Source organism: Vicugna pacos, chromosome 16 (assembly GCF_048564905.1).
Source record: "Vicugna pacos chromosome 16, VicPac4, whole genome shotgun sequence".
In the NCBI taxonomy this organism is placed as follows: domain Eukaryota; kingdom Metazoa; phylum Chordata; class Mammalia; order Artiodactyla; family Camelidae; genus Vicugna; species Vicugna pacos.
The window spans coordinates 41,168,773-41,183,124 of NC_133002.1; the positions used below are offsets into that span (position 1 = coordinate 41,168,773).

A 14,352-nucleotide genomic window follows, 5' to 3' on the forward strand; every position below is an offset into this window, starting at 1 on the left:
GGCCTGCCTGCTGTTCCCCTTGAAAGTGTACTATCCATCCTTTCATAAATCCTCACTTTACTTTTCTTAACCACTACATCTTGTCTCCAAATTCTTTCTTGGACGGGACAGAACCTGGAACGTTGGTTGCATCCACCAGCAACACCAGCAGCACCGGCAGCACCGGCAGCATCGGCAGCACCGGCGGCACCTGGGCGCTTGTTAGAAACGCAGAATCTCGGGCCCTGCTGCAGACCTCCTGAATCAGAGTCTGCACAGTAAACCCCAGGTGGTTTGTGGGAGAGGCCCTGGTCCAGGTGACCGCGTTCTTGACCACGTTGTGTAGATGCATCGCTGGGACGCTGGCGGTTGGCATTCCCCTTTCTCTCCGCAACCACCCAACCCGAGTAGGAGTGAGGGAGGGGAGAAGTGGGCCAGGGAGCCAACAAAACAGAGGCCAGTGCCAAGCTGGGAGCCAGATTTTGCCAGACCCCCACTTAGCCCCTGACTGAGTTTCTTCCTCGTTCTCACTGGGAGAAGGAAACAGGGCTCAGTCCTTTAAAGGGCTCTTCTTTAGGAAAATGTGTGTCCTTCACTCACAGCCAAGTCCCTGACAAGCAGCCCGAACCTCACCTGCTTTGTCCCCCGGGGCTAAATCATTATTGGCCAAACTCTCACAAAACAGGCGGCCCCAGGGCAAAAGGTGGTGACTTCCTAAGACAGCGCTGTCTTAGGTCTAAACCTTTGCTAAAGAACCACCATCATGTGCTGCACTGCCCCCCACCAACACGCCCCGCATCAGATGTTTCCTGTGTGAGGTACAGCTAGTGCCTGCAGGCCAGCCCACACTTTCTCGCCCCCACCACGGGTTTTCAGATGTGCACAGAACTCCATGTGCTGTCCCCATACCCGGTGGGCATTTCAGACGGTATGTCCCTTTGGGGGGAATTTTTGTCCAGGCGGTGGAACCCACCAGTCCCCAACTCTATATAGCTTCAGGCTGCTTTCCTTACAAAACACCCACACACACATACAATGTGGTTAAAATAAGATGCATTTCATATAAATATCTCCATCAAGGAATCATACAGGCAAGGCCCAAGAGGCTGTCTGGGGTTGGTTTGTTTTTTTTTAAATACAGAGTCATAAATAACTGTACCCAGGCAGCTAAACACAGAATGGTGTATCACCGTCTCCTGTTGATCACTCCAAGTAGTGCAATCAAGGAAGCTCCATCCTTCTCACCCACTGGCCAGGCCTGGGATAGCAGATTTAGTCTCCAAGGGACCAGGCCCCCATCTTTCCACAACCCAGGAAGGGTGGGCTCAAAGAAGACAAGAGGTTCCACTCTGTCCAGGCTGCTACTTGGTAGCAGGTCAAGTAAAGGGTTTGAGAGGGAAGGAGATGGAGAAATGAATGTGAAGCTTGGGGATATAATTTCCCTCCATCTCCCCAGCCCTGTGACCTCAGATAGTTGAGAGTTGGCGCCATCATTAAATTCAGTGGCGGCAGCTTTAACTTCTCCTCCAGGCTATGGGAGCTCAGGGATCGCTGGGCGGCCCTGCTGACCCATCCTTTTTTAGCTCGTAGGGAAATACAGCACCAAAGATATCTTCATGGTAGCGCTTCTGGCTCTTTAAGGGAAAACAGAGACCAAGGTGTTAGCTCTGTTGGTGCAGCCGCCTCTCCCTCATCAGGTCCAGGCTGGGACAAGCCCCTGGGGTCCCTCCATCTTCTTCATCACAAGTACACTTATAAGCCATTTGCCTTCCCAACTGTCATGCTTAGGTTATACCTGAATCTCACTTCGACTCTTTAACTCCCATCAGCACCCACTGTGGTGTGGACCACCAAAACATCTCCCCAGCCTTTGCGATGGATGCTGAAGCCTGCCCAATGCTTGTCCCACAGGGTGCTCCAGGAAATGTGGGCTCTGAGATAAATACGGTTGGGAATGCTGTGTATTTTCTCCCAGTCTTGACGTGCCTCGATGCACAGTAGCATGTTAGGGGCCCTGAGAGTCTGTTAGTACATCAACAAGTTTGCCTTTGTTTAATTGAGCAACCAGACCAGGATGTATAGCCAGGCCTTATAACAGCCCAACCACCTATGACCTCCGGCCACCTCTAGGATTCCTTTGGGTCCAGGACTGTTCTGAGCCTGACTTCTTTAGTCCTGGCTCCGTGGCCTGTGCCCTTGACCTCCATCCTGAGCCCACACACCAGCGGCCATACCTTAAGCTGAAAGAAATAGTCCTCCACTTGCTCCTCATTCAGGGTCAGCGCGGCAGCCACCAGCTGCTTCAGGGTGCAGGCCACATCACGGGCCATACGCACATCCCCACAGACATAGAGGTGGCCTTGCTCCTCATGGAGCACACGGAGCACCTCACCGGCCAGCTGCTGCCGCAAGATGTCTTGAACGTAAACCTGAAACCAGAGGATATGGTGGGTCCAAGCCTCTGCTTCTGGGGGCAAAGCCTTCAGTCAGGCCTGCTGGCCACAGGGAGGTAGTGAAAGGGCATGAGGGGCTGCGGGGTGAACACCCTCCCGGCCAGGACCTTGCCCAGGGATCAGGCTCGGGAAGAGGAGGTGCACTGGTGCCCTGCCCAGCCCAGGTCTGGGCTGGGCTGGAGAGGTGAATGTTGGCCACAGCCACGTCCTCCGGTGGGGCTCCCGGATTCACTCTGAATTTATTATGCTTCAAAGAGGCATCATCAGGCCAATTTCCCCCGTTCCCTTTTCTGGGGTGTAGGCCCACCTGCCTACACCCCAGAAAAGGGAACCTCTCAGCACAGACTGTCCATGGGATCCCCCTGAAATTTAGAGCAGGTTCCCCCAGTTACACGGAAGTCTTGCTCTCGTTTCACAGAAGATGCCCAGTGACCCTGGCACCGGGCGTGGAGTACTGGGTCTGAGACGCGCCCAGCGGGACACTTTCACAACTGCTGAACCAAGAATCTGTTTGGACTCCCCAGGCTCAGGGGGCAAACGCCCCCTAGGGCAGACGAGCCGGTCAGCAGGCTATGCTGGGAGCAGCACCGCCCTCCAGCCTCGCTGTGCTTCAGCGTAAAGCCGGTTGGACTGCCTCTCCCCAGGACGTTGCCCCAGGAGAGGACCTTCAGCAGGCTGGGCACCGGGGATTAACCCAGTGTGACCCTGACTTAGTCCTGAACATCTTAGGGGCTGTCTCTTCTCCTGGAAGAGTGAACGTAATAGTTTCACAGCATCGCTCCATTTTAGAGTTGAGAAGACGAAAGCTCAGAGAAGTGAGGGGCTTGTGGAGAGCCAGACACCCACCACTGATGTGCTTTTCATGCTCCACCCACTGCACGGGCAGCTGCTGCATTTACCTTGGGCTGGCCAGGCAGGCGAGAATAGGCCGTGTGCACCTCATGCAGCACCCCCTTCCGGGCCATCTCCAACATCTCCTCCCAGTAGAGGTGGTCCTCATCCGGGCGGCGGCACCCGAACACCAGGGTCATGCGGCCACCCTGGAGCCCTGCGAGACCCAGCAGGCTGCAGTTACCAGGGTGGTCACCAGAGGGCGGGCGGGACATGGTGCAAGGCCTGACCAGCTGGGTACCCAGCTCAAATCCCCACTAGTATCTCATCTAGTATTGATGAGGAAACTGAGGCCCAAGGCGTTCAGATCACCTGTCCACATGGGCTGAGGCAAACTTGGAGAGGGACTAGGAAACATCTGTGGGGTGGCTGCAGCTTGCAGCTCCAGTTCTACTCCCAGGCAGGTGCTGGCCACCTGGCGCTCCTCCCCCACCCCAAGGAGCCCTGCAGCTGTACCTTTGTGCTCAGCATCATGGAGCCGCTGCTGCCAGAAACTGCGGAAGGGAGCGATGCCCGTGCCAGGCCCGATGAGGATGCAAGGACGGGAGGGGTCCTCAGGCAGCTGGAAGCCACTGGCACTGAAGGGGAAAGAAGGAGAGAGGCCCCGTCCTCAGACCCCCTGGCCCAGATGCACGTGCAGGACAGGGGCTGGGGAGCTGGAGGTGTGGTCGAGGTGGTAGTCTTGGGACTGGAGAAGACAATGAGCTCAAATTTGATTTCCCAAGTCCCACAGGCTATTTCATGTCCCCTGTCCAGGCACACCATCACCTTGCCCCATTGCACTCTGAACCCCACCACCACTGTCATCTCTGTCCCTGCTAGAGACTTGGCCACACGCTGTAGCTGGGGATTAGAATAGAGAGGCCCAGTGTGACCCCACTGCCTTCTTTATGGATCAAGGGGCCCAGGGTGGCATTTAAACCTCAGATCCCTCCCTTTCAACCCAGTACTCCCCAGGGCCAGTAGTCCCACAATGGCCAAAGTGGAGGAGGTGCTTACCTTCGCACAAAGCAGGGCACCAGGTCTTGGGGTTTCAGGCTGCTAAGCCATGTGCTGCAGACACCATGGTGCAGGGGACCCTGGCCATCTGCAAGGACAGCACACACCTGACCAACATTATCCCCACCACCATGCACGAAGCTTTCCAGAGGCTCCTCCCCACTGACACACCTGCACCAGATTCCCGCTCAGGCCCCCTGCAGGCTTTAATCACCAGGCTGTTTTTCTCCTGGTTCTGAGACCCACCAGAGCTGGCAGAAGCTGAAAGGGACTCAGAGAGTGTGCAAGCCTCTCCCTGTGCCACTGCAGAAGCCAAGTCTCAGAGAGGGAAGGTGGCTTGGAGAAGGTCACTCAGGTAGCAGCAGAATCAGGTCACAGCTCAGCTTCCCTGACCCCTGCTCCAATGCTCCTTCCAAGAATTTCTCCAGGGACCCTCCACTCAGCCCACTACTCAGCTCTGATGACAGTAGCACAAAGTGGCCCCTGAGGGTGGCCAGTCACTGCCCCACTGTGTCTTCATGAGTACAGTCCTTGCTGGTAGGAACCAGGGGTGACAGATAACCTGCTAAGCCTTCTGGTCTGCTCTGTGTCTCTCTATCTCCCCAGTGGCCCTCCAGGGCCTGTGGAAACTCCAAGTTTCTCTGGGTTATATTCCCTTCCCAATGGCCCAGTATTCAAGGGGACATCCAGCCATCCACCCTTTGGTTTTCCTCTGGATAGAATCATGCTCTCACAGGATGTGTCTGCCCCTCCTCTCCTGGTCTGAGGACTGAGATTGGCCTCCGCAGATGTCCTCCAGGAGAGCCAACAGGTCTCTGCCCAGTTTTTAGAAACTGTGCAATTGTACTTCCCACAGCACAGAGTGAAGTACATACAGCTCCCCAGCTTTGCCAACCCCAGCAATGCTCACTTACAGAGGGAGGGCGGGGGCACAGTTCATCCAGTGGAGGAGCCAAACCCAGATGGACGAGGTTTTGGACCTGCCAGTCTATGTTAGCCCATCCCCCACCTGCTGCCATCAAAGTGCCCTTTGCTTTCCTTCTTCCTACGTAACAACAGTCATCTATTTCTATGATTCTCTCTTCATTGTTCCCTCTAGATGCAAGGCTCCATGAGGGCAGGGGCTGCATGTGCTGTATTTCCACCCTCACCACGGTGCCAGGCATAGAGAGGTGTGAAATAAATCATCACTGAATGAGTGAGTGAATGAATGAACAATCAAGGCAGAATCATCCCTGCATTTAGGCTGGACTATCAGGAAGACTAAGAATCACTGGGCTCCCATTAAGCACTGGGTGCTTTCCACATCTGAACTTATCAACTTGTCCTAACAGAAAAAAAAAATTGTCCCAACAGGAGTTGGACAGTGGAAAGGAGAAGGGTGGTTAAGAACTTGGACTCAGCAGTCAGACTACCTGGGTTGAATCTCTGCTTGCTACCAGTGTGACTCTGACCCAGTGGCTTAACCTCTCTGTGCCTCAGTTTCCGCACCTGTAAAATGTACACAGCAGCCATCTCTCATGGTTACCGATCACACATGTACAAAGACGTCAGCTCTGTGCCTGGTTCACAGTAATCTCTCCCACACACCTCCTACTGCTGTTAACACCTCCAGAAGGTGGGTGTTTAACTGAAGAGGAGACTGAAGCTCAGAGCTGAGCAGCTGCCCCATAAGTAGCAGGAGCAGGCTGCTCCAGAGCCTCTGCCCCGGCCTTACCTCGGGTGCGGTATGTGAGCACAGCCACGGTGAGGTGGATCTCCGTGGGTGTGGAGTCCCTGGAGGAGCTGATGGAGTAGTACCGGGGCTTCAGAATAGGGAGCTGGGAGAGCAGGAAGCCAGCAGACACCCGCAGAGACGGGAACTCCTCCAGCACCTCCAGGAATGTGGGGCTATTGGTGAACTTCCACTTGTTGTACTCTGAGGGCTGAAAGCCAAGGGCAGTGTGAGTGACTCAGGGCACGTGCCTCACACTGAGAGAAGAGCCTGTCACAGCCTAGTATTCATTCATTCACTCTCACAGCAAACACTTCGAAGAACCAGGCGCTGTCCAGGGTACTGAGACTACAAAACTGGAGAGGAAATAGTCCTCTCCTGTAGGAACTCAGGCCAGTGTGTAACACGTCTCTAACTTGTGTGCTTAGAACTTCATGGTCAGCAACTTGTGGGCAAGAGTCAAATCTTTATTATAATCTAAGATGGAGAAGGGCTTTGGAATCATATAGACCTGGGTTCAAAGTTTGACTTGATGCCTTTCCTGGCTGTGGGATCCTGTCTTAATTACTTAACCTTTGTGGTTGAGGTTGGCATCACCTACCTCATGGGGATGTTGTGAGAATTAAGTGAGAAAATGTGTGTCAAGTTAGTGTAGTGCAGGATAAGGGCAGTGAAGGTGGCTGAAATCACAATAATTAGTGATAATGGTGACAGTAATAATGATATCTAGTGCCTTTTTCAAAAACTTGGGCCTAGAAAGTTGCAGGTGAGTTTATGCATTCTTTCATTCATTCATTTATTAATTCAACTACCCATCTGTTACTATGTCCATTTATCCATTCATCCACACCATCCATCCTCCAATATTTCCTAAGTTCCAGGCTTATTCTGGGTGTGGGGAATACAAGATAGAGTGACTGTCCTTTTCTAGCTGATTTCTGAGGAAGTGCACTTTGGTTGCATCCTGCAGACATTCAAAAAAATTCAGTTCATTCAACGCAATTATGTCCTGGAGGTGGGACAGGAGAGGATGCCTGACTTCCCACCAGCTTTTGACAAACTGTACTTTAGAAAGATGGGGTGGATCCCCCTTGAAGGTTAAAGACCAGCTCTAGGCTTGGGCTCCCCTGACTCTGGGACCCTTCCCCTGCCTCACCCACCAGCCCCATCCTTCACCTGGCACAGGGCCTCCAGTTTCTGCCTCTCTGCCTCTTCTGTAGCCAGCAGGGCCAGCTTTCGGAGCAGCAGCTGGGTTGGGGGGGTGGTGATGTCCAGGAAGTAGGTGAGGGCCTGGCTGAGTGAGCAGGGGGGCAGCCGCTTGTCCTGGACCCAGTAGCTGCCTGGATAGGGAAGGAAGACATCAGGATGGAAAAAAGGCCCAAAGGGTGCTGAGGCTTTTGGGACAGACACTTTCCACCCTCCAGCTGCAGGGGAGGGAAGACACTGGAATTCTGGTGCTAGAAAAGCAAAAGGATTCATGTGCTTAACTCAAGTGCAGGAAGGTGGTGCCCAGAGACAGAGCTGCCAAGGAAGGATGATTAACAGACCTCCAATGTTCACCCAAGTTGACACAACCCTGTAAAACTAACTGTACACCAGAGTCCAGTCCCTCTCTGGCCCAGACCTGATCTTTTAGCAGGACACATGCACATAAACTACAGACTCACAGGGACTAAACCTACCAAAGACTGATGTACACACTAGACACCAGTTGCTCATTTAGAGTAAAGCCTGTGACTGCACTCTCCAGGGATGCTATACAACAGATGCTGGGTGAGTAGCAATCAGCCCAAAGAGAGGAGGCAAGTCTCAAGGAGTGCCAAGAGACAGTATGCAGGGTCGTCACAGTGTGGACCCTAGAGTCAGCAGACACGGGTTCATACTCTACCTCCCCACTCACTAGCAGGATGACTGGACCCTCTGAAACTTGGATTCTCTCTCTGTGAAATGGATGTGGTAACAAAACCTGTCCCACTGGGTTTGTGTGAGGACTGAATGAAATAGTGCACGTATAATAGTTGGTACAGCGTCTAGTACACAAATGCTTGATAAATACCAGGTAAAAATATGAGTTTTACAGTATTTCATGTAGATCCAAGACCTGACGAACCATATCTGTCTCCCTTCAGTCATGAAAACACCTCTTTCCCTTGGACCCGAGTTTCAGGCTCTCCCACATTCTCCTGGACAGTGGGGGACGATGCCAGACTTGGCTTCTCTGACCCCCTCTTTCCTATTCTGGTGACTCTTTTTAGGAGGTATCTTTTTAGGAGACACATTCTTTGGAGATATCATGACCACTGAGGAAGCAAAGGCCAGGGAGCTAGCCCAATGGGCTGGGAGGCCCGAGACTGTTGATTTTATTAGTTTCCTCTCCTCATGCCTGTCACCTCCTTGCTCTGCTCACCACATAGGCCAAAAGCCTCCGCTCAGACGGGAAGGGGTCCCCGACCCTCCCCACAGCAGCGTCTTCTCTCCAGTGAAGACAGTCAGGAGGAGCCACACTCTCCTGGTCACCTATGGCCCTGTCTGTCGCCCACAGAAGGTGAGGATAAATGGGGCCATCAGTGGGGAAGCAGTGTGAAACTAGAATGACTTGAAAATGCAACATAAACCCCCACACCCAAGGAGACTCTCAGGGTGCACTAAACGCCATCTCTGACCTTCTGGACAAAAGTCGACTAGCCCATGGGAAATGGACATTACTCCGTTACTCTGTTCCTGCATCTGTTTGGTGCCAGGAATGGAGGTGTTGGCTGCACATGTATCTACTCATTTGCTCTCCACCTCAACCCTGCAAGGAAGGCTCTATTTTCTCTAATTTAGAGATAAAGGTGTAAAGCCTCGAGAGGTGAACTCACATCCCCAGGGTCACATAGCTAGTACGTGATGGATCAGGGACCCAAAACTTCAAAGCTCGCCATTTTCACCCCGTTTCCACGTTTCTCTGTTATGTCACCAAGCAAGCTGTATATACGCGTCTGCTGTGGGGACTAACGAGACGATGCGTGTAGAACACTCGCATCTAGTAATTCCCCCCAAAATGCTGGCTGCTACTGTTATTATTGTAAAAATCATCTTGTGTATCTGCCTCCTGTACTAGGTAGAGAGATTTCTGAGGGCAGACACGGAGTCTCGTTCATTTTTGTAGCCCAGGGCCCGCCTGGTATACAGATAGGACCAGTTAAAATTTTGACGGAAACAACGTATCAGTCAATCAACAAAAGTGGCGCGTAAGCAAAAGAATGAAGAACAGACAGCCCAGCCTCTGGTGCTGGGCAGATAGTCCCAAAGATGCACCCCTTCTCGCCGGCCTGCCAGTCGGTCGAGGACTATCTGCAAGGCTGCTTTGGCACGGGCTTTGGGGGCCCACCACTCAGGAAGGACAGGGTTAGCTGCCCACTGGCAGCACAGGCCCGGCCCAGCCTGTGGGAGGGGTTGGGGGTTGGCGGGAGCATGCTGAGGCCACCTCTCAATCAAGGCTCTCGTGCAGAGGGCTCACCGTTCTCGCTGAGGGTCTCCAGGTGCACGGGTTGGTGGGGTGCAGGGCCGTCCACCACTCGCTCCAAGATGCCTTGGACAAGGGCCGGCTGGTTGCCTGGGAAAACTCCGAGGTGCTCTCCCGGCAGGTAGCTCAGACCTTGGCTGCCCTCACAGGAGAGTTCCACCAGGAGGGTGGTGCGGCTGGAGAAGGGAATAGAAGCCTCTGGTGACGCCACCAGGATTTCCTCTAGCTTCCCTGATGGGTGGGCTGGTTTCCCCAGGAAATGTGCCCTTCTTTCATCTTCCTGCCTGGTTCCATGAGCACAGGTTGCTGGTGTCCCCTGAGGCTGGGGTGCTCAGAAGGGCCCGGGGCTGCCAGGTGTGTGGCTTCTCCGTGGGGAGGAGGTGGGCAGCACCCCTCCCACACAGCCCTCCCAAGCCCACGAGAGCTTGACCACAGACTGCCTAAATAAAGCATCCCACTGGGAGGTATGTGAGCCTTGGGACAAACCTCTCCTTGTCTCCAGCACAAATCTGGTTCTTATCAGAATACAGTCTAGTTTTTCTAATGAATGTGGGAGGATGGCACAGATAAACAAAATCTACAGAGAAGCCATAACACTCTCTTACCGGGCGGGGAGAGGTCCTTCCCTGCCAAAACTTTTTCTCCAAGCGCTTAAGAAACAGCCTAATGGTTTGAGATCCTCCCCCCATTTTGGTGAAAGAATTAAGTCACAAAGGACCAGAAGTGAAGTAGGTGCCTAGTTCCCAAGCTGGAAACCTGGCCCGTGGTTAACGGAGGTGCTGGTGGACACAGGGGTTATAAGTCAAGCTGGTCCCACCGATGGCATCATAGCTAATGCCCGCGGACGCTTCCCTTCTCTGCTTTCAAAGTCTGACTTGCTCTGGTCTTTCCTTAATTAAAACAAAATCTGCAGAACATTGTCCAACATCAGCCCTGTCCTTGGCCTTACCTGGATTTCGGACTCTGTAGATTCTGTCGCGATTTGAGCCTCATGGTGAACACATGCTTGGCGTGCATGCTGCTGAGGGCTGTGGGGACAGAGAGATCATGAAATGGCAATGTGGCTCTTAAGCGTTGGTGAGGCAGCCTCCATGTGCTGAGTTGGTTACACCCAGACGCTACCCTGGAGTGTCCTGCAGTGGGGCTTGGGGTTTTCCTTTCCTTCCCTTTTTCCTACTGTTTCTGAATCACAAAGGAAGACACTTAGTCCAACAGAGGGTGGTTGGGCTGCTGCTAGGTGTTGGTAAATGCAATTTAGATGCCCCAGTATGGAGATTTCTAGGTTTGGGATCCACAGGAGAGCAGAGCTGAGGTTGAGGATATCCTAAACATGCAGAAACCTACAGGACCACTGGACTTGTGGTACAAGAAGAGAGAAGCCATGGAGGCACAGCAGCCAGAGGGACCATCCAGAGTTCCCAGACTGCAGCCTGGAATCGCCCTGCAAAATGCCTTTTATAATATGTGGCTGCCACTGGAGCTGCAAGGCTGGGGCTCAAATCCAACTTGCCATGTGTTAGTAACTTGCTTCACCTCCCTGAACTTCGGCTTCTTTGTCTGTGCCTTTCTCCTAGGATGAGTGTCAGGGATCACTTACAGCAGGTAGTCAAAGAGCCCAGCACAGAGCCCAGCACAGTGCCCGGTACACAGGAGTTCCCTTCTCTCTCCACTGCCCTCCCAGGGCATCTTCCTAAACACCTTCCTCAGAGACAAAGTAAGTCCTTGGTCTTGCATCCCAACAGGCTCTTGGATGCAACAAGAGAGAGATGCCTTGGTAGCCCTACGCTAGCTGTGTCTGGTCAGAGGGTCCTAGTGGTCTCTGTGACCATGGGCCCGGGACTCAGAGACACCCATCCTGGCAGGAAGGGCAAACAAGCCCCGTGTGGTGCAGGGAAGCAGGTACCTTTGCTGAGGTCCAAAGGCTGTGAGTCCTGCACGAGCCTGTAGTGGTGTGGGTCCCAGGTCACACTGGACGTGTAGAGCTTGGGGATCTGAATGTGGTGTTTGCCTCGGACATCGAATGTCTCACAGGCCGCCTGGATGAAGATGGAGCAGACAGGTGTTAGTCACCACCCCGTTAGCAGCAGCAGCACCAACACCACCATTGGGGCTACCATTTTTTATGTCCTTCCAACTAAGCTAAGTGCTTAGTTAAAGTACTAAGCACACTTTGTAAGTACACTTATGTGATTGCACTGTTCTGAGGACTCAAAAAAGTGGCCAGGCTTGGCACATAGTAGCTATTGTGATTATTATGAATACTAATATTGACAGTATCTCATTTTATCCACGTGCCCACATCATGACGCAGGTTTGATTACTCCCATTTTCCTGATGTGGAATCGTGTGGAGGAGACCCGGGCTTGGGAACCATGGCTGCCCCGCTCAAGCTGGTGCCGGTAAGCACCACTGCTGGGTGGAACACTTTGCTTCGGTGAGTTCCCTCAATCAGTGGGGTCCAACCACAGGCAGTAAAGACCTATTGAGACACTGACACAGGCCCAAAGAAAGCAACTGCCTGGTCCCTGTCCCCAAGCTCACTGTGCCTGGGACACTGAAACAAGACAAGGTTGTCAGAGGTGACATGGATAATTAAGAAAGAGGTGACCTGGATAATTAAGAAAGATCTTAAACCAAAGCTCCCCAAAAGCAGGGAGGTGTCTTAGCCACCTTCTCCCACCCAGGGACACAGGCTTCAAACAGAGCTCTTCTGGGGGCTGGGGGCGGGCAGCCCGGCCCACACCTGGGACCATGCCTACTGGACCCGGCAGAGGTCATGCCTCCCGGGACGCCAAGCACAGGTGTCCTGGGCCTCTGCTGTGGGGCAGCTTCAGTGGTGAACTGACCTTGAAGGTTTGCATGGCCCAGCTGCGGAAGGCCTCCTCCTGCCCGCTGAGCTCGTCCCCTTCTCCTATTGGGGCGAGCTGAGAAGCCCCCAGGTGGGACAACTTCTGGTCGATGTCATGAGCAAAGGCACAGAACTGAGGGTACATGCTGGAGCCAAGGCCAAACACAGCATACCTGCCCAAAGAGGACACACATGGGGACTGGATGAGCCAACTCCATACCACACCCAGCACCAACAACCTGTAAGGCCAGCCCTCCCACACTCCCATGCCAGATGGGCAAGGACCCACCAGTGCACACCCACTTCTTATCTTCCCTGGCTCCCAGGCCTCATCACCAGCTCCCAAGACCTACCCCATGCTTGGCCTGCAGACCTGCACAAGGGGCTCGGTTTTCCTGCCATGGCTCACAACACTCTGAAGACAGGCTCTCCTTGAGCCTGGACATCCCAGAGAAGTCTCCCTTCTACACACCCAGCTCCATCCCCGGAACCCAGACTCTGAGAGTGGGGAAGAGCTTTACCTGAACTTGTTGGTGACTTCTTTCAGCATGAAGAGGGACTTCTTCAGTTTCTAGAAAGAGAGAGAACCACAGAGGACTCAGGACAGGATTAATAAATGCACTGCTTACAAACAACTGTATAAAAAATAGATAAACAACAAGTTCTACGGTATAGCACAGGGAACTATATTCAACACTTTGTAATAACCTATAATGAAAAAGAATATGACTTTTTCCACTATGACTGAATCACTATGCTGTGCACCATAAACTAACACAACACTGTAAATCAACTCTCCTTCAATAAAAAATAAAATAAAAGCTCTGCTCTTTCCCTTCTTCCAGCAGGAGAAGGCTCAAGATCCTCACACGGAAGTTGGTTTAGGTGTGGGGCCACCTGGCTGGGGCTCAGGGACAGGTTCAGCCTCTGCAACCCATGTGGGCCTGACCCTCAGTGGGGGACCCGAGACAGCCCAGCCCCCAACCCACCCAGCCCGGCAGAGAGGGGCCTGCCTTGTAGGGCATCTCCAGAGGGTCTTCTGATGGCGCATGAGCCTCAGTTGTCTGAGCAGCAACTCAGTCCCATGTTCTCTGAAGTAACCCTGATTTCCCAGGAACTCAAGATCATTTTGGGTGTGGTACGTGACCCAGCAGAAATAGTGTCAAACCACATGTGAAGAAAGCATTCTTTTTTCTGTAATTTTTTTAGTTATTCCTGTTTCAATTTTTTTTTTGTCCTTCTGCACTCTAGGGAGAAAGTCTCAGATTGCTGCTAAATGAGCCTTAATACCTCTCTAATACTTGCTTCTCATTACTCTTTTAAAAAGAAAAAACAAAGCAAGCCATGGTTAGGTAACAGTATTGAGCTATAATTTAATAAATTTGGCTTCCATTGGATTTACCTGGGACCAATTTTTGCTGGTTTTCCATCTATGAGAGTGATATAAAGTTTCCTTTACACCTGAATTTTTTGAATTTTAAAAAACAGCTCAATGTACTGACACATACTAAGCACGTCATAGGCAAGGGGGCACATGCATCTAGGGGTGATTCTGAGGGAGGCCAGGCCAACGGCTGAGGCTGGGGCAGCCCACTGTGATCTGAGCACTCACTCCCTGATGCCTCCTCAGGACATGCTGAGTCGCCAGCTCCCTCCCCTGGTCCTCGTGGCCCTGCCGCCCCCAGACCACTGGGCCCTGGGCCACCCACCTCTCCGTTGCCAGGGGAGTCTCCGTTCCCAAACGTGCTGGTCACCACCAGCAGCAGCTGCTCCTCCTCCAGGTGGCTCAGGCTGTACTCATCCATGCAGAGAACCTGCAGGGCACCCAGGGTGAGCATCAGCCCTTGGTTCCCCGGCTGGGACCCTCCAGTGTTTCCCTGCCCTGACCCAGGCCGGGAGTCCCCTTCATCATCTCTGTCCCCTGGGAGCCCAGCACAGGCGTCCTTGCTTCTCCTTGCCT

At 53.0% G+C, this 14,352-nt stretch overlaps 1 protein-coding gene across 1 annotated transcript in view; it reads right to left on the bottom strand.

Moving 5' to 3' along the window:
• Positions 1-1,015: 1,015 nt before the first annotated feature.
• NOS2 (nitric oxide synthase 2) overlaps positions 1,016-14,352 on the bottom strand; it is a 36,014-nt gene continuing 22,677 nt past the window's right edge. The window contains exons 14-26 of the mRNA XM_006211974.4: positions 14,102-14,206; positions 12,914-12,963; positions 12,391-12,565; positions 11,448-11,580; positions 10,494-10,572; positions 9,539-9,720; positions 7,213-7,376; positions 6,040-6,247; positions 4,323-4,410; positions 3,780-3,901; positions 3,332-3,480; positions 2,214-2,408; positions 1,016-1,613 (exon numbers count right to left, since the gene is read on the bottom strand). Coding sequence (XP_006212036.1) covers positions 1,521-1,613; positions 2,214-2,408; positions 3,332-3,480; positions 3,780-3,901; positions 4,323-4,410; positions 6,040-6,247; positions 7,213-7,376; positions 9,539-9,720; positions 10,494-10,572; positions 11,448-11,580; positions 12,391-12,565; positions 12,914-12,963; positions 14,102-14,206 — 1,743 coding nt within the window. The 3' untranslated portion in view covers positions 1,016-1,520. The remainder of the gene's footprint in view (positions 1,614-2,213; positions 2,409-3,331; positions 3,481-3,779; positions 3,902-4,322; positions 4,411-6,039; positions 6,248-7,212; positions 7,377-9,538; positions 9,721-10,493; positions 10,573-11,447; positions 11,581-12,390; positions 12,566-12,913; positions 12,964-14,101; positions 14,207-14,352) is intronic.